General features: G+C 36.3%; 1 protein-coding gene across 1 annotated transcript; it reads right to left on the minus strand.

Moving 5' to 3' along the window:
* Positions 1 to 9,139: 9,139 nt before the first annotated feature.
* Positions 9,140 to 25,712, minus strand: EIF5A2 (eukaryotic translation initiation factor 5A2). Its single transcript, XM_081234395.1, has 5 exons — positions 25,604 to 25,712; positions 24,722 to 24,921; positions 24,068 to 24,172; positions 13,465 to 13,596; positions 9,140 to 12,877 (listed from the first exon to the last, which is right to left on the minus strand). Exons 2-5 carry the CDS (start codon positions 24,884 to 24,886, stop codon positions 12,818 to 12,820), a joined length of 462 nt encoding a protein of 153 aa, XP_081090521.1. The 5' UTR covers positions 24,887 to 24,921; positions 25,604 to 25,712; the 3' UTR covers positions 9,140 to 12,817.
* Positions 25,713 to 26,143: the final 431 nt, after the last annotated feature.

The following is a 26,143-nucleotide window of genomic DNA, read 5'->3' on the forward strand; positions in this document are numbered from 1 at the left end:
TTTAAAATACAATAAGGGAAACAGGGACAGTAGAAATTGGCCAGGAATTTTTTTTTTTTTTTTTTTTAAGAACAAAGTAGGGCTTCCCTGGTGGTGCAGTGGTTGAGAGTCCGCCTGCCGATGCAGGGGACACGGGTTTGTACCCCGGTCCGGGAGGATCCCACATGCCGCGGAGCGGCTGGGCCCATGAGCCATGGCCGCTGGGCCTGCGCGTCCGGAGCCTGTGCTCCGCAACGGGAGAGGCCACAACAGTGAGAGGCCCGCGTACCACAAAAAAATAAAAATAAAAAGAACAAAGTAGAACTTCTAGAAATTAAAAATAGAAGATCTTTAATTAGAAAAGTGGATGAGTTAAACAGGAGAGTAGACAACAACTGCAGAGAAAATTAGTGAATGGGAAATTACTTAGAATAAAACAGAGAAAAGCAAAGAGACAGAAAATATAACAGGCAGGTTAAGGGACAAGGATGTCAGAGTAAGAATGTTCCAGTTATGTCAAATGGGAGATCTAAAAGGATACAATAGAGAAAATGGGGGAAAGGGAAAATTTAGAGAAATAACGGCTGAATTCTTAGATTCAGGAAGCCCAATGGACCTCAAGCAGGATGACTGAAAAGAAACGCACACCTAAACACACTGTAGTGAAACTTCAAAACACAAACGCAAAATTATTTTGAAAGCATCCTGAAAGAAAAACCAAAATATTTACTAACAGGGGTTATATTAACAGCTGACTTCACATCAGCAATAATGGAAGCCAGAAGCAGAGGATTATTATCTTCAAAGTGCTAAGAGAAAATAACTGTCTACCTAGAACTAAAAAGTATAAAACTATCTTTCAAGAGTAAAGATGCATTTAAGACATTTTTAGATAACACAATGGAAAATCTGCTATCAGCAGACCCCCAGGAAAGGAACTCTGAAAAATATACTTCAGGATAAAGGAAAAGAATCCTAGAAAGAAGGCCTATGGGCCAAAAGAAATAGTGAGCAAAGAAAATGGCTAACTTGTGAGTGACTCTAAACAAACACCTACTGTATAAAAAAATAACATGTTTATTTTGTGGGCTTAGGGTGCTAGTAATGTTCTGTTTCTTGATCTTGGTGGTGGTTACATGAGTGTGTGTAGCTTGTGAAAATTCATCAAGCTGTAAATTTATAATCTGTGTGCTTTTCTATATATGTATATGTTACATTACAATTAAAAATGAGAATAGTTTAAATTACTGTATGCCCAATTAGAAGAAATGAATACTGAAAAATACAACTTAGAATTTACACAAGAAAAAATACACTATCTGAGAGTCCTCTATATTTTAACTAAATATAATTTGTAATTAAAACCTTCCCATAAGAAAAACACCCAGATAGCTTCACCAGTGAATGCTACCACACATCTGAGGAAAAAATAATGCTAATTTTAACGGATACCTTTTATGCCCAAACTCACAGTTGGTCAGCTTCCCTTTTAATCCAGAAGAGGGGAGCATTTATCCACAGTTTCCTGTCCCCCATTGGTCAATGGTTATACATGGGGTGTTAACTGCCTTGTACTTCCAGGTTGTACATGTGTAAATGAGTGTTAGTAGGGAGATTCCCACGCCTCTCCTCAGAGAAGCCATAGAGATAAAAGGTGAAAAATATATGGGGAGACACTGCCAAGTTACACCTGCCCCAAATTGCCGCTCCCTTCTTCTTTCTCTTGAGTGGACAGTTCAGAAGTACATTCTAGGGCTTCCCTGGTGGCGCAGTGGTTAAGAACCCGCCTGCCAATTCAGGGGACACGGGTTCAAGCCCTGGTCCCGGAAGATCCCACATGCCGCGGAGCAACTAAGCCCGTGTGCCACAACTACTGAGTCTGCGCTCTGGAGCCCGTGAGCCACAACTACTGAAGCCCGCACAACCTAGAGCCCGTGCTCCACAACAGGCGAAGCCACCGCGATGAGAACCCCGCGCACCGCAACGAAGAGTAGCCCCCGCTGCTCGCCGCAACTAGTGAAAGCTTGCGTTCAGCAACGAAGACCCAATGCAGCCAAAAAAAAAGAAGTACATTGTACATCATTGCATGGAAGATCCCAGCAGAGGATTAAGCCTCACTTGTCCCCAGCACATTACTTTTTGCTTTTGCTCTTTCCCAGTTTCACACTTCCCAGTTCTTTATTTCTGTTACCTGGGATCATTTCCCCAAATAAACCAAATGTATGAAGGCTAAGACACCAATTTTACACAAACTCTTTCAGTCATCAACTTGTTTATATTAGTAGAAATATTTATCTTAATATACTATAATCACAGATATATTATTAATAAAACCATATCCAGCAATATGTTATGCAGCAAGTTGGGCCATTATTTGTAGTGGATATGCAATTGTATATATACAAAATTTAAAATAATCTACAGATAAATTATCAGAATTAATATGTGAATTTATCAGGATTGCTGGATACAAAGTTTAGGTATAAAAATCAATTGCAAATCTATAAACCAGCAATACATTAGAAGATGAAAAGTAAAGAAGATATTTTCAATAACATAAATATATCAAATACCTATTAAAAAATAAAAATGTACAAGACCTCTATGCAGAACTATAAAATATAATTGAGAAAAATGAAAGAAGACTAAATAAGTAGACATTCATTGTGCCTTGACTGGAAAAACCAATAAAATAAAGATGTCAATTCTCTCCAAACTGAATTATAGGTTCAATGTGATCACAAACAATAGCTTAACAGATGTTTCTTGTTTCTTTCTTTCCTTCCTTCCTTCCTCCCTCCCTCCCTCCCTCTCTCCTTCCTCCTTCTCTCTCCTTTTCCCCTTCTTTCCATCCATCCATCTATCCATCCTTCCTTCCTTCTCTCTTGAAACCAATTTGAAAATTTGTATGAAAACACAGATACCAGAATATACTTGAAGAAGGAAAAATAAAGTGGGAGGACTTGCTCTATAGATTAAGATTTATTTTAAGGCTACTATAATTAAAACAAATGGATATTGTTTCACGGTTAGACTTGCAGACCAATAGAATAGAGAGCCCAGAAATAAGCACACACAAATGTGTGTTTTTGCCATTTATGACAAAATGGCACTTAAGAACAGTGGGGAAAAAGTTCTCACAACAATCATTTTTTTTCTAATTATTTTTCTAATATGCAAATCCATGTACACCTGTAAAAACATAAAACTTGGCGGTCAACGTAAAACTTTAAAATCCACACTACTATTTTGTACTGGAAAGGTTATAGATATTTTAATGAATGTTTATAATAGTCTAATAAACATTTATCCTTGTAAGTACCAATATGTATTTTGAACCACACACACACACACACACACACACACACAATATTATGACATTTATGCAAACAGGCCCTGAACAGAGTTTTCTGTCATGGTGCATTTGTATTTCATACATCTGCTTTTCCTGCAGCTCTGTGTCTGTACTGGGTTTGTGCATCACACAAAATATCTTACAGGATCAGATGGTGTACCTCAGTCTTACAGCGCTCTCTTTTGGAAGACCTCAGGACTGTTAACATCACAAAGGATCACACTGTAACATAGAAAGTAGACAGTATCTGCATATCTGAAATTTACTTATTATTAAGACTCACTTTATTTGCTAGAAGCTGATTTATGAAACTGGAATCTGAAAATTTCCCTTTATCCAAACCTTCCAGTATTCAATGTTATCACCATTCAAGCATTGTATTAAAAAAAAAAAGATTTTGTATATGTAGGAAAAATACCATTTCATAGTTTTTATTATGGAATTGTTTCTTTCTGCGCCATGTGCTACAAAATGGAGCATGTTGAGTGTCATGAGGCATTGCACTACCCATCTCCAAAAAAATATCCTCAAATGACATTGCAGACAGTCCTATGGAAGTAAACTGCACAGCTTTGACAAAGGATGTGCTATAGCCCTTCTGTGCAAACAACAGTCAGGTGCTGAGGAGAAACTTATTACTACTGAAGAATATTGCTTCTAACTCCTCCAACTTAAGAATGTTCTTTGTTAGATACTCATAAATGAAAGTTAAGGGTATCAGGCAGGGGAAATAGGAACTGAAGTCGCTGCTTGCACTTTTCTTTACTAATTTGATAGGAAAGCATTAAAACCTATGATTAAAAAAATGTATACTTGCTTCAGTTCATCTCTTGTCTCAGTATGTATTTAGAAAAACCTAAGTAATTTTTAAATTATTTTTAACAATTGCAGTTTCAGAAGTAAGATTTTCTCGTTACACAGTGCCACAGGAATTCTGAGTAGTTGATCAGCCTTTAAAATGAGAGCAAGTATCTTTTTCATTGCTTAATTTTATTACTTGTCATTTTTAGCTTAGTCATTCACCTGTTTGTGTCCATTTGGAGTATTTCCATTTTTCACTACTATAGACAATGCTTGAGGAACTTTTAAATAACAAAATTATTATCCTCTTATGCCGAAAGAAATGCTCATGAAAGGAAATATAGAGAAGCAAAAAAGATAATGCATAAAAATATCTAAAATCCCACCTGCTTAGAAATAGCTATTTAATGCTTTGGGGCTTGAATGTTTATGAATGTGTATTTGTATATCTATATCATTTGGATTACACAAGTAATTACATACATTTGTAAATACTGGTTGGTACTATACACACTTTTTTGAAATTTAAAAAACTTTTTATTTATAAACTATTTCAAACTTACTGAAAATTGTTAAAATAGTTCAAAACGCACACACGTTATAAACATATAAATATAAATGCATAAAAATCTGGATAAAGAATATATAAATATATATGTGTGTCTATATATCCTTTACCTAGATTTTTACCTATTGTTAGCATTTTGCTCCATTTATTATTTTTTCTTTACAGTATATCTATATATCTATAAATCTTTTTATTATATCTGCATTTTCAGTCATAGTTGAAGTCAAGTTATAGAGAAATTCACCCATACTGCCTTCTAGGACTTAGTTTATTGTTGCCATTTGGACCACTGTTTCATTTGGAGTTTATTCTTGTGATCATCTGAAAATAGAAAAGTTTTTTCTCTTACTTTTAAAAGTCTAATGTGTCTTAACTGTCTTCTATTGTCCGATAGTATTGGCTAATGCTTTCAGAACAATATAATAGTGGTCAAGATAGTGGGCATTCTTGCCTAGCTAGTTCTTGACCTTACTGAGAATGCCTTTAGTGTTTTTCCATTAGGTAAAAGGCTAGCTTTTGCAATTTTACAAACACACGCACACGTGAGCATGCACACACGTACACACGTATGTTATATATACCATGTTATCATGTATAAACGTAGATATATTTATGTTATTCATCCACCTGTTGTTTTTTGTTTTTTTGTTTTCTGAGAGATATTTTGAGGATGGGTATTGTTTTGTCCAGTTTTTTTCAGTATCTATGGGGAAAATAATATGACCTATCTCTTTAGACTCATAATATAGTGAATACTATTAAGAGAGATTTCCTAGATATTAACCTGTTTCCTATGGGAGTGAATTAATAGATTTCATAATATTGAGCTATTCTTGCATCTCTGATATAAACTCCATGTGGGCATGGGTATCATTTTCTTCATGTGGGGTTTGAGTCTATCACTACTAGTATAGTATATTAGGATATTTGCATAAGTATTTGTATTTATTTTGGTTAACTTTATCAAGTTTAGGTATCAGTTATATTTGTTTTGTAAAAATAATTTAGAAGTTCTGATTTTCTATGCTCTAAAACAATCTATGTAACTTTGAAACCATCTGGTCTCTAAAAGTTTGGTAAAATTCTCCAGTGAAACAATTTGCCTGGTTTTGGTTTTTGGCTATTGGTTTGTTTTTTGTGAATAGTTTCTCTATTTCTTTTATTTAAATTGTTCTGTTTAAACTTTCTGTTTCTACTGAGGTTGATTCTAATAACCATATTTTCCTTAAAAATTATATCATTTAGGTTTTCAAATTTATCTGCATAGAATTTATATTTATTTTCTCTGCATTAGTCACTCCTTGTCATTTCTCATTTTTGACATTTGTGTTTTCTTCCTTTACCTTAAATTAGCCAATGGTTTGTTAATTTTTCAAGAAACCAGAATTTAATTTTTTTTAATTTGCTATTTTTCTATTCACCTAATTCTGTTTTTATCTTTATCATTTCTTCCCTTGTGCTCCCTTTTGGTTTATTTTGCTGTTTTTTTTTTCTAGTTATTTGATTTAGGACTTTAATTCATTTATGTTCATTCTTTCATTTTTATTGATATAGGTGTTAAGGCTACAGATTTTCATCTATACTGCTTTACATGGATTCGGATATATAGTGTTTTCATTATCTTTCAGGAATTCTTTGTTTGTAGTACCCCTTTCATAGTAGAATTACATAATAGGTTTTAAAATTTCCAGGTAGAAGAGTCTCTTTATTTTCTAGTTTTTTTTAATTTAAAATATTTTGGGGCTTCCCTGGTGAGGCAGTGGTTGAGAGTCCGCCTGCCGATGCAGGGGACACGGGTTCATGCCCCAGTCCAGGAAGATCCCACATGCTGCGGAGCGGCTGGGCCCGTGAGCCATGGCTGCTGAGCCTCTGCGTCCAGAGCCTGTGCTCTGCAACGGGAGAGGCCACAACAGTGAGAGGCCCGCGTACCGAAAAAAAAAAATAATAATAAATAAATAAATAAATAAAATATTTTGAAATAAATTTAACAAGGTACAAAGCCTACATCTAGTTTTGTTTTTAATTTCACTTAGGACTGGTATCAGAGTGTTATTTTTAATATTTCCACTTTATAGAAACTGTTTTGTGTCCTAAATGTCCTTTTTTTCTGAAGGTTCCATGTATATATTTTTTTCTGCAAGATATACCTCACTGACTGTATAGGAATTAAAACGAACTAGAGTGACAATAATTTAAGTGAAACATACACATAACTGTGAACCAAAAAAGGCAGACACACTATCATTACTAGGTAGATAAACCTCCATTCTCCCAGTTAGGATCTTTGTTGCGAATCTGATAGCAAATGTGGTTGCCAAGCCTTTTGGGCCCGCCTAAACACTGGGACACAAGTCATTGTGATGCCGGGTAGTACCCGTGGGTGGCAGCAAATTATTTTGACTGGACCCAGAAATAACTCTCAAATTGGAAAATGGATTGATAAAACCTTGTAGGTGGGTTCTTTTGAGCCGATACACATCCAGTGATTGTAACTGATCCTGCTGAATGTACTGTGGCAATGGATACTTTAAGTTCCCAGTGGAACACACACTTTAGACAAGCAGTAGGGTTTTAAAAGTGGTAATTCCATAGGACACCTCCTGTTTGGATAGAATGTTTAAATATGAGGTTGGGGTGGCAGGAAGAAGAAACTCAAGACAGGCTGATACATAACATACAATTAGTCCCTTTTCACTCTTCTTTTACCCTTCTCATGCCTACTTCTGGGAAACAAGCTACTGGTATTTGCAAGTGGCAAAAAAGAGTGGGGCTGAGGGGTGGAAGACTTTAATTTGGTGCTTCTCCCACTGCCCAATTATGCTTGCTGGATATGGAAGATTATGGATAACAGTGATATTGATCATGGATACAAGGTGACAACTACACTGGAAGTCTTGGTATGGTCCACAAGTCAGGAGTGACAGAGATGTTCTAGAATAGTACAGTGTATAAAAGGAAGAAACTGCTGAGCCACCTGAGGACGAATCTGTCCAGATGGTGTTGATTAGATATGGTGAGGATTGGGAAAAGTGTGAAGAGTTTGCTTCAGGGACTCATTCCACCATTCACATTGCTGTGGAAAGAGAACAGCAACTCTGGTAAAGAAGGAACACTTCAGATCCTGGGAGGTCAGGGGAGGGGAAGGGACCACTAAACTCTCTTGCACTGTGTATCTCTGGAAGAATGCACAGAAAGAGGATGAAGATGGGAAGATGTTTTTATTCTTGTACCTATAGAATTTTGAACCACGTATTTTATGTATTCTTAAAAACTATTAAAAAATTAAAGATTAAAAGAAATGTACCTAAATCTGGAACTAAAATCTAGAAATTAACATTCCCAGCTGTAAAGCTAGGGTGCTGTATAGTAAGAACCTAAAATTTAATATTTTAAAAAATACAAGTTAGATTTTCTTTTAACAGTAATATACAAATTAATTTCTAGTATGAAAATGTTTCTAGGAACGTGTATATACAAGAATAGTGTAAGCTGTTAAATTAACTTTATTTTTATTTAATATAACTGATGAAGTTAACAGACAAATATATTTTAATGTAACAAAAATTATAATTGCTAAGTTTACCATCTACATTTTAAAGGATTTCACAATTATTTTAATATAGACAAAGGCTTAATATTTTAATTTTACCCATTTTTGAAATGTAAAATACATGATTATAATAATACTCATACTACATATCTTACAATTTTAAAGTTTTAGCTAAAACATATGAGTCTCTGCAGGTAAAAGCATGAGTTCTCTTATACCTATGACAAATAAAATGTATTACTAATAAAGTGCCACTGGATTAGACAATGCCATTTCAACTATTTTCTTTTTGGAGAGGAGGACAAAAACAGTATAGAGATAGTAATTTGCACTATACTTTGTAACAAGCACAAGAGTGCTTATTTATAGTAGATATTAACCACAATAAAGAATTCCTTTCAAGAATGATCACAACTATGACTTATGAGAAGCTGTATAGTCATCACTGAATAGTCTGTATCCAGAGTTTTAAAAATGTGCAATCTTGAACTAAGATAAACTTAAGTCTACCAATATCAAGACACAGTTTTAGGGACTTTATATAAGTAAAGGAATCTCTCTTTCAATTGTAAAATAGGTTTCGACCTGTTTTAAGGAGACAGAAATAGTGGTGGATGGTAAAGTTTGGCAAGTGTGTTTTTAGAAGGTGAAAGCCTGATATGCATTGCTATAAGATGCATCTTTCATGTAAGCAAAACATGCTAATAAGATGTATACAGCACTTTTCAGGCACTTGACCTCACTTGGTAGTTACCTTGATGTTCAGATGGTTATTTAATGAAAAAACATTATATAGAACTTCAAGTCATGTTCCCACAGAACATCTGTGTTCCGTAAGCTAAATCCAAATGTTCCCTGCTAAAATCAAATAATGCCATATACCCAATTCAGAGAAAAAAATTTAATAAAGTTAATAGATTGAATTTTCTCAATTTTAAGATTTTCCACAATAAATTTTTCTTAAGCTTTTGTTGCCTATTATTTGTCTGAATGGTAGGGAAAAAAAAGGCTTGAAAACTATGAAATACTTTGCTTAGATTATATCAGAAAATTTTAAACTGTTGACAAGTTCAATATAATATACTGTTTATGGAAATATGCTTATAGTTCACACATTTTCTGCTTAAGAGCCATATTTTCTCATAATAAATTTGTTCCTAGTTCATATTACAGAATTCAATATGTAAACATTTTAATGTACCCAAAAAAGTACTATGAATTTTTGTTCTGTTGTCCCTAAATATGTTTGAGAATCACATCAAAGTTTGGCTCTAAAACTATCTTTGGGTTCCAGGCCAAAGGAATGCTTTCAGATATATCATCAAGGATAAGGGTCTAAGATAAGACTACCAAATTCTTTTCTAAAATGAAAAAAAATATGGCAAGATTCCAGTACAGATATTACTAATGTTCTCATTTTTTTCTTGAATATTTAGTATATGGTTTAAGTATGTTGATATTACGGAATTTTGTTTGTATGTATCACTCTATTATAATTTGGGAAAAATTTGCAATATACTTTCAGGCAGTTAGCTTTGAAATAATGAAACTTCAGCACTTAGCACAAACAGCCCTGAGAACAATGCATTCAAATTACAGTTCAACTAGAAATAATCTAATTGAGAAACTTTAAAGTACAAAAACACATTCTGGAAAAGCTGTAAATTAAAAAAAAAAAGTTACCAACATTTGAGGCACTACCAGACTACAGTACTTTTAAGAGTTGGAATGACGTTGTAAAAAGAACAAACATACAAAGCTATGTGTGCACATGCACACTCATTGTGCTATAATGAAAAGTTGTGTCCCCAAATTTTATAGCCTAAACATTTTATTGCAGCATCTCCTATTAAAGATTTCATGCTCTGGCTGCAGGAGAGTTCTGATAATTGTTATAAAGCATTGGTACAGAATTTTGTACCATAAATGGAAATGTATTCAAGAGCTTGGTTAGCAATAATTTCAAGTGACTGACAGCCCTTGGAGGGGAGCATGAAAGAAACATCATAATTATGTTTATGATGCAAATGCTAAGTCAAAGTAGCAATAATCTGATCTATTTCAGAGGGTATACAACTTTGTAGTGGATAAGGTAAAACAAAGTCTTCACAGTAGAAATAAAGTATGTTGTTCTAGAAAGAAACAAATATTCCACTTGTTACTATAATATTGTGTATAAATTGGTGAAATGCCTACAAACAAAAAGGTATCACTGTATAATCTATCAATGTGACAGTCTACATTCTATACATGGTAACTTTGACATTTAACATTTGCTACAATAAAGTACAACAAATACTAGGAATCAACTTTTAACATTTCTGATGTCAAAAAAGAATGAAGTCACTTCTGTTCTGTTAAAAAATATGTTTCCTGCTTCCTTTTAATACAATTTATAAAGCTTTTCTAAATGAAATATATTGTTCTAGCAAAACATGTACTGACTTATGTGAAAATAAACAGTCCCATATCTTTAAAAATCTATACTTATAATTAATTATGACAGAAGAGTACTTATACTTCATTATAGTACTTAAAATGAAATATTTAAGCATAAATAGCTTTTGCCATTCAAGATATGAAGGTACAGATGCATTATTATAATTTATATACACTTACCTCACAATTGAAAATATATTTATGTGAAGTTTGACAAATTACGAAGAACAAGGGCATGCCAATCCAGAATTAATACTAAACCAGAACATTGGTGGTTAACTGGGGTCATATGAATGACCAGCAAGTAACACAGACTGATAACTTTTTGGAGTTCCTGTGGGTAACAATGCTAACCAGTCACAAGTAAGATACATATTACAGAGTACTAAAAAACTAGACCAGTATGTAGTAGATACTTAAATGGAATACTGGAAAGAATTTAGTCTAGTTACTAGCTGTGCTTTGGATGGGCAAAAACTAAAATGTTATACTAAAAATGATTAACTACAACCTCAATATTTCTTGTGCTTTAGAATTCCTCTTGCATTTCCTTAAAGTATCTTGCTTCTTCTCCAAATGGGTTTGCTGAGGCCAATACAAGATTTAAAAGTGTGTGCAAATTAAGTAACTAAAACTTTGCGATCTTTTGTTCCTAATGCTATTTCCCGTCACTGAGTAGACCAGTTACAGCATCGTACATATTTTCCTCTAGATGATAGGTACAAAGGCCTTTTAAAAGTCAAAGTATGATGGGAGAGGTCTCATAATGAGTCTTAGAGAATGAAGTTATTACTGAAATGGTGATTTTGTTCTAAGTTTCACTGCAATATAATGACTGGTATTGAGTCAAAGGTCCTCACAAACCCTGTGACAATGCCTAGAGTTCTGGAAGTATAAAGATATATAGTCCAAAAGACTAAACAGAAATGTAGCAGAATCACCTAAAATACTTTTTAAAATAATTGTTTATAGAATTCTTTCCTAGATATATTTCGCACCAGTAACTGAATTAAGTCACATGACAATCAGATAAAATACATATACTTCTTAAGTTAAATAATAATTATCACATAAAGTGACTTTTCTTCTATGATTCACTTTCATGTTAGAAAAAACATACATAAATTTAACAAATGTTCCAAATCAATTTAAAGTAAGAATTTCCAGTTTTGTCTAACAAATATTTTGATGTCAAAAAAGTCTACTTAAAAATGGCTGAAAAGGAGTGACTACTACAAATACCAACATTCATTCAACATAATTGATAAAAAGTACTGCATAGTATCCTGTAAAGCAGGTCACTCCTTTAAATAGAGAAAACAAGAGTTAAAGGCAAAAACACAAATGGAAACTTCCTATTTTTATGTTGAATACAAAGGCCACGAATAAAAACCTATAGCTTTAACCAACATCCTTTGCCACTGTCCTCTGTGTCTTCCTTACAATATGACTTGCTAACAATCACAAGACAGTTTAATGCCTCTGTCAACCATAAGAAAGTACTAAAATCACCATAATATAGGTTATATTAAGTGTACCAGCAATTTGGCAAAGAAGAGAATGACTGAGGTAATACAGGTGGGCTGCACATGGTTACTAAGATAACTGGCACTTTTTGATAACATGATTTTTGTTTAAGGATCTGTACTTGCCACACCCATGCTGAAACTCTGACAATTCCAATCCATAATCTACTTATTCTATGATATTAAGTTTGAAATTAATGCAGATTAATTCAACTTAAATGTACTGCTTCAATACCACTAGATGCTACATTGTTTGATTTAAAACCCTGGTTTATTTATCATTTAACTAAAATTTAGGAACGATTTGCTCAGACAAATCACATCTGCTGAAGCTATCTTGTCTGTTTCTTAGACTTACATACTGAACACCACAGGAAAGTTATAGGAAAGACATCTACAAAATTTAAAAAAAAAGACTTATACATCTTGATCATTTTTTTAAATTACGAATTGCCTGCAAAACTAACTCAGCACAATTTCAAAACAATTAAAAAAGAAATGAGGTTGCTTATGAACGCCATAGCTTTGGTGACAACTTAGAACTAAAGATCTTCAGTTGATCCAGACCTAAACATTTTGCTCATGCCTGATGTTCCCATTTATTTGCAGGGCTTTATGGCTACAGCACATTCTTCACTCATTGCACACATGACAGACACCTAGAAGGAAAAAAATGCAGGCAAAAATGTATTCAAAAGGCAATACATACATAAGATACAGTTAATTCATCATACATTGGATTTTGTGGATATTTTATACATATTGATGTTGTAAAGAGGTATTCCAAGACCAAATAATCTACTTTTTTTTACAGTTTTCTAAAGCTAAATTTCTCAAATTGTGGTTTTTAAGAAAACTTCCAGGGAAAAGGAGAATAAGAACTATAAATGTTTCAATACTTATTAGACGTTATACTTCTGGGAGTTATAACAAGATAAAGTAAGTCACCTTCACTTTTTAGTATTCCCATAACATCCTTTCTCATCCTTAAGAATAGTTCAGGCTGATCTTCAAAACAAATTCGGGGTTGACAGTGTCTATGTAGTAAAAAATGAACTCTGATACTTTCTTTGGTAATGGCCATGGTAAAAGGTATCATGGGAAAACTGCCTAGTTCTAGAGATCATTTTCAACATTTCAGCAGTATTTAAAAGCTATATTTCACATATAGTATTTTATGCTAACTAGTTTAGGTCAAAGTTTTTATAAAATGATTTAAATAAACAATCTCTCCATAGGTCTTTACCTGTACATCTTCACCTGCATTATATTTTCCTTCTATTTCTTTGCCTAGTTCACCTTCTGGCAGCTTAAGATCCTCACGAACTTCACCAGTTTCTGTCAGCAGGGAAAGGTAACCATCTTGAATGCATATCAGCTATTGAAAGAAATTATATCATTTGCACTGATTAGATTACACCCACTCCTTTGTAATTTTTACATAAATTGCCAATTACATTAATTTGTATAAGTACACAGTAATACATTAATAAATTTTTGGTGCTTAAGAATGCTACACATACAAAAGCATAAAATAGGTATAGACAAAAAATATAAGTTCATTCCTTCCTGCACTCTCCCCTCCCGCAAATCTCTAGGTTATTAAACAGTTTAGGCTTTTTTATAGAGTATCCTGAAGTTATGTACACAATATATAGTTGCTTTAAAAAATAAATGAGATATTATAAGTATTTTTCAGCAAGTTGTTTTCACTTAATATGTCTTAGAAATCTTTCCGTTTTGGAAAATATGGACCTACCTTAGTCTCTCTAATCACTTCACAACTGCAGTTATACTGTAACTGATTTAACCATTTTTGTATTAATGGGCATAAAAGTTATTTTCAGTTTTTCACGATTACAAACAATGTGTTTTATAATTTGATTACAAACAAACTCAAGTGGAAAATTTTTGGTCTCCAGCTCACTGCTAACACCACTAGATTTTTTTAAAAAGAAAAACATTAGCTTGTTGATGACATTAATGAAACAAAACCAGTCATCAACCTAACCTGCAAAAAGGCACAGTATTGATATCATTGAATTTCTTTCATTACAGGTATGAGGAATCAGCCAGGCCACATTAATTTATTCGAAAAGCATGTACACCATCAGTGTGCCTAGAATTTTAAGTTTTTTTTTAATTGGGGTATTATTGCTTTACAATATTGTGTTAGTTTCTACTGTACAACAAAGTGGAGTTCCCTGTGCTATACAGCAGGTTCTCATTAGTTACCTATTTTATACATATTAATTAGTGTATATATGTCAATCCCAGTCTCCCAATTCATCCCACCCGCCCTTTCCCCACTTGGTGTCCGTACATTTGTTCTCTACATCTGTGTCTCTATTTCTGTCTTGCAAACAGGTTCATCTGTACCATTTTTCCAGATTCCACGTATATGCGTTAATATACGATATTTGGTTTTCTCTTTCTGACTTATTTCACTCTGTATGACAGTCTCTAGGTCCATCCACATCTCTACAAATGACCCAATTTCGTTCCTTTCTGCGGCTAAGCAATATTCCATTGTATATATGTACCACATCTTCTTCATCCATTCATCTGTCAGTGGGCCTTTAGGTTGCTTCCATGACCTGGCTTTTGTAAATAGGGCTGCAATGAACATTGGGATACATGTGTCTTTTTGAGTTATAGTTTTCTCTGGGTATATGCCCAGTAGTGGGATTGCAGGGTCATATGGTAATTCTATTTTTAGTTTTTTAAGGAACCTCCATACTGTTCTCCATAGTGGCTGTATCAATTTACACTCCCACCAACAGTGCAAGAGGGTTCCCTTTTCTCCACACCCTCTCTGGCATTTATTGTTTGTAGATTTTGTGATGATGGCCATTCTGACCGGTGTTAGGTGATACCTCACTGTAGTTTTGATTTGCTTTTCTCTAACAATTAGCGATGTTGAGCATCTTTTCATGTGCCTCTTGGCCATCTGTATGTCTTCTTTGGAGAAATGTCTATTTAGGCCTTCTGCCCATTTTCTGATTGCATTGTTTGTTTTTGTGATATTGAGCTGCATAAGCTGTTTGTATATTTTGGAGATTAATCCTCTGTCTGTTGATTCATTTACAATTATTTTCTCCCAGTCTGGGAGTTGTCTTTTTGTCTTGTTTATGGTTTCCTTTGCTGTGCAGAAGCTTTTAAGTTTCATTAGGTCCCATTTGTCTAACAGGTTTTATAAAAGGCAATCACCCAGCATACCAGATGCTACCATTGACATACACAAAAAGAGTTAAAGACATGGTCCCTGGTCCCCTTTAGCCACTATGACATAACACAGGCATACCACAGAGGTAGAGTTTCAAAGCTCTCCTCTATGGCACTACCAACTCTGGCAATGGCTTTCCATAGAAACCCCACCTACCACCGGAGATTTCAGTTTTTGCACATGTCTACAATCTCAAAAACAAAAAACCATCCTACTAAGCCACCACAAACACTTTTTTTTTTTTTGCTGTACTCGGGCTTCTCACTGTCGCGGCCCCTCCCGTTGAGGAGCACAGGCTCCGGACACGCAGGCTCAGTGGCCACGGCTCACGGGCCCAGCCGCTCCGCGGCATGTGGGATCCTCCCGGACTGGGGCACGAACCCGTGTCCCCTGCATCGGCAGGCGGACTCCCAACCACTGCGCCACCAGGGAAGCCCCACAAACACTTTTAATTAATCTTTTGGTCACTCAAACATTTGTGAGGTAGTTGGCAGAAAAGCGGGAAGCAAGGAGGTTGAGACAGAAGTGTAATTTTTAAACAATTAACCACAGGCTCATCTTTTTTTATTTCAGCTCTTTCAACAATTCCCTGAAGTAGAACTTGTCAATTTCAAGAGTTAAAGGTTCCCACTCCACTAGTGACTGAACCACATAAACCAAATAATAATACTGATATTTTGGTATTTATATGGTATTTTATTTTTTTAAGGGAATAAATAAAATAAGCCATGGGATGAAATATAAAGCATTTCAAATACAAAAAGATACAGACATATTATAAAACATCTACTAAAATATATATTTATAAATATTAAATATTAAAATAAATTGCTATAAGAAATAAAATTTAAAATTTCAAAAATAAGCTAAGCTACAGAAAAGTAAAATTAAATAATAAAAATGAATTATTTGATCTTAAATAATTTATTAAAAAATTTTCAGATATTGAGAAAAGTTGCAAAAATAATGCAATGAAATCCTTGATCTTTTACCTAGATTTACTCTTTGTTAACATTTAACCACATGTGCTTTTTTTCCCTCTCTGTATATATGGAATACATAAAATGCATACCATATACATTCTTATTCTTTTCTTATTTTTGCTGAACCATTTGAGAGTAAGTTTCAAACATCATGACTCTTCAGCAATAATATTTCAGTGTGTTTTTCCCAAGAACAAGGACATATTCTTACATAACCACAGTTTATTTTTCAAAATCAAGAAATTCAAAATTGCTAACATATTATTCAATATATAGTCCATATTCAAATTTGCCAATTGTCCCAATATTGTCTTTGATAACAATTTTTCCCTTCCAACTCCAGGATCATGCCTTGTATTTATCTGGCTGTCAGGTCAGTTTAGTCTCTTAATTTGGAACAGTTCCTGACCCTTTGTGTTGCATGACATTGACATTTTTGACGAGCACAGGTTCACTGTATTATAGAATGTTGCTCAGTTTGAGTTTGTTTCCTAATGATTCAGCTAGTGCATTTTTGGAAGGATTAGTACATATATGTGTCCTCAGTATCACATCAAGAGGCAAATTATGTCACTATGTCCTATTACTGGTGATATTAACTTTGATCACCTGGTTAAGGTAGTATCTGCAAGATTTTTCCTCTCTCAAGGTACCACTTCCCCTTTTGTAATTTTCAATCTTGAAAAAAAAAAAGCTAACAGTGTCATTTTTGTGTTTCAAGCGTATTTCTGTGCAACTTTTTCAATGTTCCCTCAAAGCCCTCTCTGATGCTGTAGAGTTGGAAGGAGAGGATGTTAAGAAAAGTTATAAGTCAATTCTAAATATTTCCTTCTGATCCTTCACCTGTAAGCAATCTACTTATTTGATAACTTTGAGATGTTTATGAACAATTTTTTTTTGGTAGAGAGAGCAATCATTTTGCTAATAGCAAGCAAGGAGACAGGAGAGGGTAGAGTCAGAAAACTTGTAATAGAGGAGTCAGGCATGCAGTGGTGTAGCAAGCTGCTGAATGACATTTGAAATTATACCATACACCCAAAATACTAGTACCAGAATGTGGTATCTGTCATTTCCTACTAAAAGAATCCAATGTATGGTGCTATTTCTCTCCATAGGGCTCCTGGGAAAATGGATAATTCCAGGTCCACAGTAGGAAGTATACAAGATCAGAAAACATGGTGCTATTAAAGACCACTAGGTCCATATCAAAGGGATTCAGGAGCTAACCAGAATAAGGTCTGGAATAAAGAAAGAACAATTTGAGAATCAATAATGATAATAACTACAATGGATTGAAACATAAATGTGTTTAAATGTGTTAAATGAGTTCACAGTGAAAAAAAAATTTCACTGGTCATCTTCAGTAGATGCCAGGAAACCAACTAATTTTGAAAACTGGTACTTAAAGGGAAAGAATCAAGTATTTATATTGGCTTTCCTATTATATACTGTACCACAGGGTAAACAAAATAGCTGAAGGAAACTTTCTCTTATAGAAGTGTTCTGGCTTTTAAAGAAAAAAAAAGTAACAGATTATTACTTTGTCTCCTTTAATAAATTAATGGATTGAGGCAATTTTTACATATCTAATAACAGCACAAAAATAGAAACCATCAGGGGCTTCCCTCATCGCGCAGTGGTTAAGAATCTGCCTGCCAGTGCAGGGGACACGGGTTCAAGCCCTGGTCCAGGAAGGTCCCACATGCCGCAGAGAAACTAAGCCCTTGCACCACAACTACTGAGACTGTGCTCTAGAGCCCACAAGCCACAACTACTGAGCCCACGTGCCACAACTACTGATGCCTGTGTGCCTAGAGCCTGTGCTCTTCAACAAGAGCAGCCACCACAATGAGAAGCCTGCGCACAGCAATGCAGAGTAGCCTCCGCTCACCACAACTAGAGAAAGCCCACACACAGCAACGAAGACTCAATGCAGCCAAAAATAAATTTTAAAAAATTTTAAAAAAAATGAAACCATCAGACTCATTTACTTGATGGTTGCACAGAATATCACCTATGGAGTAATTTTTGTTAAAGAAAAGAAGAAGAAAATAAAAATCTAAACTGGATATGATCAAGTCTGTACATCTAATTATCAATTTTCAGGAAATATGTGGGACAAAGGAAATGCAATTAGCAAAATACAGACTGTGCGAAAGTCTACCGAACAACTTATCTAGTTTCTTCATCAAAAATGGAGGGGAAGAGAGAGAGAGAGAGGGAGAAAGAAGGAAGGGAGGAAAGAGAGGGAAGAGAGACTCAAATGCATGTCTGAGAGAGGAGAACCTATAAAGTAGATTTAAGAGATACCTCAACCAATTTCAATGCGTGGACTTTTAGGTCCTGATTTAGAAAAACTGTAAAACAAAAACAGTAACTATCACATCTGAAAAAGCAAAACGCAAACAAAAAAAAACAAAGACAATTAGGAAAGTGTAGATATTGATTGGATATTTGAAGATATTAAGGAATTACTAATTTTGGGGGTGCCACAGTATGCTTTCTGTTTTTTACAGCCCATATCTTTTAAAAATGCATAGCAAAATATTTGCAAATGAAATGATATAATATCTGGGATTAGCTTCAAAATAACCAAGAGGTAGAGGGTACAGGAAATAAAAATAGATGGTGGGGTACAGATGAAACAGGATTGGTTATGTACTGATAATTGTGGAAGATGGATGATGGGTACGTGAGGTTCATCATATTTTGAAAATGTCCACAATAAAAAGTAAAAAAGAAAAATGCTATGGTATATCAGAATTCTAGAAAGAGCACTGTAACCACTGAATAGTTGGGGGTACAGGGAGCTGAGGAAGCAAAGCATGAACTGAAAGGAAGGATATGGGGAGAGTAAGTGACTGCAGATTCTATCCATGATGTGGTCTGGTAAGAAAGAACATGAAAAAGGAGAATTATGGGGGAACGTTTTTGCTTGTATTTGTATTATTGGTATACAACAGAAGAAGGCTGGAGAAGGAATAGCATCATTACAGGTGGCTTAGCCCTAATTTATGAATTTAATTTTATTTCTCAATCTATTTCAAAACAGTCAGACTTTTAGGTAAGACCTCCTCCTTTCTCCTTCTTCCTTTTCCTCTTCCCGCAGCACTCTTAAACTACTTCTTTAGAGCTGCTGGTCCCTGGGGGGAACTGAATGTTTGATCATTGTTATCAGACAACACAAGGAAATAACACTATCATCAACTAGAGTGTTATCTGACACACCAAGCTATAAAGTTGGGTATGCACAGCAGCACTCCATCATCAAGTGGAAGCTGCATATGTGAGATCAACTTGAGCAGCTCCTGAAGACACCAACAAGTTGTATTAGACTTGGAAGCACCTTCTTCTGCAACATCCACAATTTCTCCCTCAACTTGTACCAATGACTTTTTGGGGAGTTCCCTATGACCACCTGACTGAAAAACAAAATTCAGAATGGTTTCTAGATCGTTATGCATAGTCTGATACAACTATTCAGAGGTGGCCCTGAAAGACAGTGGGGATGAGAACTTCATGTACTGGACTTGAAAGAAGAGAGAACCAAAGGTTTGGGTTTACACTGATTATGGGCAAAGGCTACGAGTATGGATGGAAGGTCAACAAAACTGAAAGAAAAAGATGGGAAAATTGCTGACAATAAGGTCTGGGAAAGTGGTACGTGGAGGGACCTCTCCAAATAGTTAGAGAATGTGTCCATATAAATGCTTACCAAGGGGACATGCTACCGAGGAGGCAGACAATTAGGTGACAAGATGATTCTACCTGTGAATGTCATTTAGCTTCTTTTTGTAGTCTTCCCATTCCTTGTTCAATTGGCTCACGAACAATTGGCCATGGTGGCATGGCCTCAATGACACCCGTTTTCTCTCACCAAGGCTGATCTGACTACAGCCACTGCTGGTATCTCATAGCAAAGACCAATACAGAGTCCCTGATATGGCACCATTTCCCCGGGGGAAGAGCCAGCTACCTGGTAACATTGTATCCCCTGCCTCATGGAAGAGGCAGCAGTTTGTGCTCACTATAATGGGTCCTTACTCCACATATAAACTTGCCTTTGCTGCCTTCAGTGCTTCTGCTAAAATCTCATCTGTGGATTTGTAAACTGTCACATTACTGTCAGTACCTCACACAGTATCATTTCTAACTAAAAAATTCATTTGACAGGCAAAATAAAAAGACAACAGGACAATGCTCAGAGAATTCACTGGTCCATGTCCTCCATCATTCTAAGACAGTTTGCCTGTGTGCATCTGCCTATTGAAGACTCATCTTTGCCTCCTGCTGAATGACACTCTCTGGGCCTGGGTGCTGTTTTACAGGTTAAATATATTCCAATATATGGTACTATTTCTCCCATAGGTAGAATACACAGGTCTAGGAACCAAAGGTAGGAGACTCTTCTCACTATTACCCTTAATGATACTGTAGCAAAATATCTGTTTCTTGTCCCTGCAGTACTGGGATCTTCTGGTTTAGAGGTTTTCTACTCCAAAGAAAAACTGCTTTTACCAGGGAACACAAAGATTCCACAGAAGAGGTATAAATTATAAAAAGACTTTAGGCACAAGGAATTCATAGCATCATTATTTTCTTTGTTGTCCTATTTTAGTTGCAACAACAAAATTCAACTCCACATCCAAAAGACATACCACTTATTTGAAGAATATACTAGGATTTAATATTCACTGTTTTGGCAATTCATCAATAATCCAAAGATGCACAATATACACTTTAACATGTCCTGTAGTGATTAGTTTTCCTTCTGAAAAGTGGTCTTTAAATAACAGGTAAAACTTTAGCAAATGCAGAAAAGGCATTTAACTTGTGGTGTAGTGCACAGGAACACAGAACCTTCTAAAGAAATATGACTCAAGTGCGTACCAGAGTTTGAACAAGTGTTTCTATATTTAAGAGTCTGGGGATTCCCAAAGGTGTCTGGGTGTATTTGTATTTTACACCATCAGTGAGCCCCAGATAACCATAACTACTTTTGGGAGAAGTGATGGAAATTAGCAATTCCAATCCAAGCTACATCTTGGAATGGAATTCAGGAGACAATTTTCCTTTCATTCTGAACTTATGTTAAAATATGTAAAATTAAAATTGTAAATATTGATACATTTCTTTTCCTAAACAAAGACTTACTTTTTAATTATTATAATGAACAGATATATATATTTCACTTTAGCTGACTGTCAAACTGGCACTTGAAATACTGAATTCAGCAAATACAAAGGACTACATGTAGCTAAATAATAAGTAGAAATTTAATCAAGGCACTTGGAAAGGTGAGTGAAGACCACCATAGGACAATAAATATAATTGGAAAGGCTCATGGAACTAATTTTTTTTAATGAACAGAAATAAGTATTCTATGGTGATTTGATAATGAAGGGATGTGATCACTGAGTGCTCACTCTGCAAGGCACTATTCTAAGAATTAACTAATTAAACCTCACAGTGATTCCATGAGGAGTTTATTATTCTTATCCTTATTTTATAAAGAAAGGCAGGTGAGAGATTAAATAACTTGCCAACCAAGGTCATGCAGTTAGTAAGTGCCAAAGCAAGGATCTGGACCCAGACTGTTAGGCTTGAGTCATTCTCTTATCCGCTCTGGAACACAGACTACATACCAAAGGCTGGGACTACGGCAAGGCAAGTGAGGCACTCGTCTTGGGTGCAAAATTTAAGGTGGCGCACGCACACACACGCACGCACACACACACACACACACACACACACACACACACACACCCCTCAGTGATCAGGTTAATGTAATATTTTTAAAAATTAGAATTAATGCATAAATTCTATAATGAACAAAATATCAGAGAGGATCAGGCCCCTGTGTGGCTTGGCATTGTTTCTGGTACTGTCTTTATTTAAAATTTTGTGCTTGAGGCAAGGGCCTCACTCATCTCATACCCCTCATCCTAGTCCAGGTCCTGCTTTATCTCAAAATAAAACCCAAACCAAAATTTTCCTTTATGTTAAATCTTGAGCTCCAATCAATGACTGGCTAATTTGATCACTGTAGTAGTCATCTGAACTACTGATACCATCTTTCTGAAACACTCAAGGGCAAAAGCATTGTATATTGAATGAATATTAATGAATATTGAATATTCAAAGCATTCACACGTTAAGGATAAAAACAGAAATCTATTTTTGGCAAAAGAAAATTCTATGCTTAGCTTTAGTTGGCTGTACTATCTTTACCTCATTGAGTAATCATGTATGCATTTAACAAATGTTTATTGAGCATCCACTAAATGCCATGTCTAAATTAGGTGCTCCAAGAATAATGGAATGATTAAGTGAAGTTTTTATACAGGAAAAGGGGAAGCAGAAAAAAAAAACTACTTTTTGGTACATATCTACTTATGAGGGAATTATGGAGTACATTTTCTCATTAATCTTCATATTACCCCTCCTTTGTAGATGAGAAGACTGAGGCTCAGAGAGGTTGCATAATTTGTTCAACATCACCCAGCTTGAAAGTGGCAGAACTAGATCAAAACTCAGATCTGCCTGACTTAAAAAAAATCTTGCTATTATTATACTAAGACAATTCAAATTTCTATGAAGACTCCAAAGCAACCTAGAAAACATTTGTAAGTGGGAAAGTGAAAATATAAAACTGCTTACTAGATTAAAACTGTGCAAAAATATGTTTACATATGGACAAAAAGTAAAAGGAAATCATTGGATAATTGCAGTTAATGGTGACATTCTTTAAAAATTATACAACACAATATGAGGTATAGAAAGGAACAAGTTTAAATTGGGTAAAACGAATTCGAGTGTCACACTTGTATTTTTCACTATGTAAAATGAAAAGAGTTCTATATATAGTATGCTTGATAAAGAAATTGCAGACTTTCAAGAAAGACTTTAGTTATGATTAATCTGAGCTCCCACATTCTATGAGGTCAGTGGTTTGGTTGCCATCAATACTCCAAACAAGAAAACTCTATCATAAAACATGACTTATCCAAATGCATAATTGGAACTAAAACTTGCAGTTTATACCTATAATTTAACAAAAGATCACAGCATGGTCACTAAATACAAATAAAACAATTACGAAGTTTTTGTATTTTCTTCACCATATTCAGTGACCATACACTTTATCCTTTGTATTTATGGCTTTCAACTTATTTCCCTATTTAAGAATACCAAATTCTGACACACATTCACTAATACACACAAACTTGGTTGGTGGAACATGAATTCCAATAATTTCTTGAGAGTCTTAGGTCTGGTAAGGGAAAAGAAATACCTGGAAAGTATTTACAACAAAGAGAAATAATTTACAACAAAGAAGATAGTAATTTTACTAAACATTGGACTCACAATATAGAGTCACTTGATTTAAGAAATAATAAGTGTTCAAATTTTTTAAAATGCAATAATGTTAAAAAGTGGCAAACTAGCAGTCATCCTAGATAAGGTACAAGTGTTAAATAGCACTATTTATTTCTTCAATTTCTAAAATAAGTGGTACTTAACAATTGGTTAGAAAAACCTACAAAACTACTTGTGGGTTTTATTAAATTACAATGGACAGTAGAAAGTATTTGCACCTTCGGGAAACAAGCAGCATTCTAAAGGAAATTAGTACTTACTTGATAATCATTTCTCTTAATATTTGGAACATCCATGTTGTGAGTAGAAGGGCAAATATCTTCATATTTTTTGCCCGTGAAAATATCAATTCCAACAAGGTGAACCTAACAGAGACGGGAGAACAGGAAACTGTTTAATCTTTGCCAAGATATCACTCATTACATACACAGATGCATAATACTAAAGCTGATTATGACAGATTCTTTCTCCTTCCAAGGTCATCTAATTTTACTTTCTTAAAAAAAAAAATGTAGTGGTCATACAACTGAGAAGCAGTGAAAAACTAAACAGTATCATGACATATCCAGACCCAATATCATATAGTCTAGTAATTCAATCATAAGAGTGATTAAGAAAAATGAATTTAGGTTCGTTAGAATGATGTTAGAACAGGTTTTCTCATTTGTAAACTGAATAGATTGTCTAAGTCACTAGGATTCAGGAAAGTTTCAGTTCCCAGTTAATGAAACATTATAAGGGCCCAAGAAGGAAATGTTACCTTTCAGTATTCAAATAGCTGATCACCCAGTAATTGTGGGAAGAAAAAAAAAAAAGTGTCATTATACACTTATAATTACAGAAACTGCATGCTCTGTAATGGAATACAAATGATCAAAATCCCAACACCAAGAAAGACCTGGAAGGGCATTTACCTTCGCATGACCGTGCTTTCCAGTTTTGGAAGTTGACATCTCCACTATTTTGCATGGTCGTCCTTTGAGCACCACGAAGCCGTTTTTGCGCAGGGCCGAACACTGCATAGGGTAAGTGCTGGAAGCCCCAGCATCTCCAGTAGTGAAATCAATTTCGTCCGCCATGGTGGGCTGGGGAGATGGTTGCTTTTCTGAGGGTACTATGCAAAAAGTTTGTTTGCTTTTTAACAACTGGCATGCAGGCAGGGAAACGCCTCATTTCGGAGAGGTTACGAGCCACGCATCATGGATCTATTATTTTTGCATTTATAGAACACCCACCCAGAATAGTGGGGACTTTCTAACTCCGGCCTTACAAACTTTTCCATCCTTCGTTGGGGAGGTGGGAGGGAAGTCGCAGAAGAGCTCGTTGAGGCGGGGGGGATACCCGCCCAGGGCGCTCACCCGCGTTGGGGGCAGCAAATCCCGGCCCCCACCGTCCCACTGCAGGAGGAGCCGGTGACTTTCCCGCACCGCGCCGCGCCCCGGCCCTCCGCCGCCGCCCGGATCCTCACTGCGGGGGGCCCAGCCCAGGCCTCATGTCCCCACGAAGGATGGAGATAACAGGACCCGGCCAGCAGCACCTGGCCCTCGGGCAGCGGCAGCGCACTTCTCCCCCCAGCCCGCAGCGCCGTCACTTCGACCTCTCAGACGCCCCCTGTCCTGCCGGCATCCCCGGCCCGGCCCGGCGCCTCACGGGCCTGAGCCTTGGCGGGTCCCGCGCTCGCCTCGGTCCCCCTTCCATCCTTCCTCCTCTCCACGGTCGGGGCTCGGCTCCGGCCGCCTTCCCCGGCCCTGCCTCGCTCCGGTCGCAGCCCCACCACCTTTTCCCAGAGTCTTCACCTTTCAGCAGGGAAAGAGCGCCTCTCGCCTGCGTAACCGCGCCAGTCCCCCACAGCTGCGGCGGCGGCAGCGGTGGCGACCTCGGCAGTTCCAAGAGACGGGGCGGGGCCGCCACACTTCCCACACCCCGGCCTCCCCGCCCTTTCCCGCCCCCACATCAGCCCTACTTCCGGGATAGGTCCCGGCGCGTCATAGGCACCGCCCTCTCTCGCTACCATTGGCTACAAGGTTCCCGAGGCTCCTCCCAGTCACGTGAAGAGCGCCCTGGCAACCCCACGTGCCGCGGATTAGTGCACTTCCGGCGTGAAGAGCACTTTCTGGAGTTCGGTTGCTGAGGGTAAACTCGTCGGCAAGGAAGCTTGCTCCCTCAAACTTTTAGGTTCGTTACTGTTCGGGTCCCGGTCGAAGTTAACGGGAACCAAGCCACGCACTCGGTGGCCCTTGACGTCAGGCGCGTGGCGGTTGTCATGTGACGGCTGCCAGAACTCGCGAGGCATGGGCCTTCAACGGTTGTGCCTCGTGACTGTGGAGGGAACTTTG

Source organism: Mesoplodon bidens (genome assembly GCF_964165515.1).
Source record: "Mesoplodon bidens genome assembly, chromosome: 5".
Lineage (NCBI taxonomy): Eukaryota > Metazoa > Chordata > Mammalia > Artiodactyla > Ziphiidae > Mesoplodon > Mesoplodon bidens.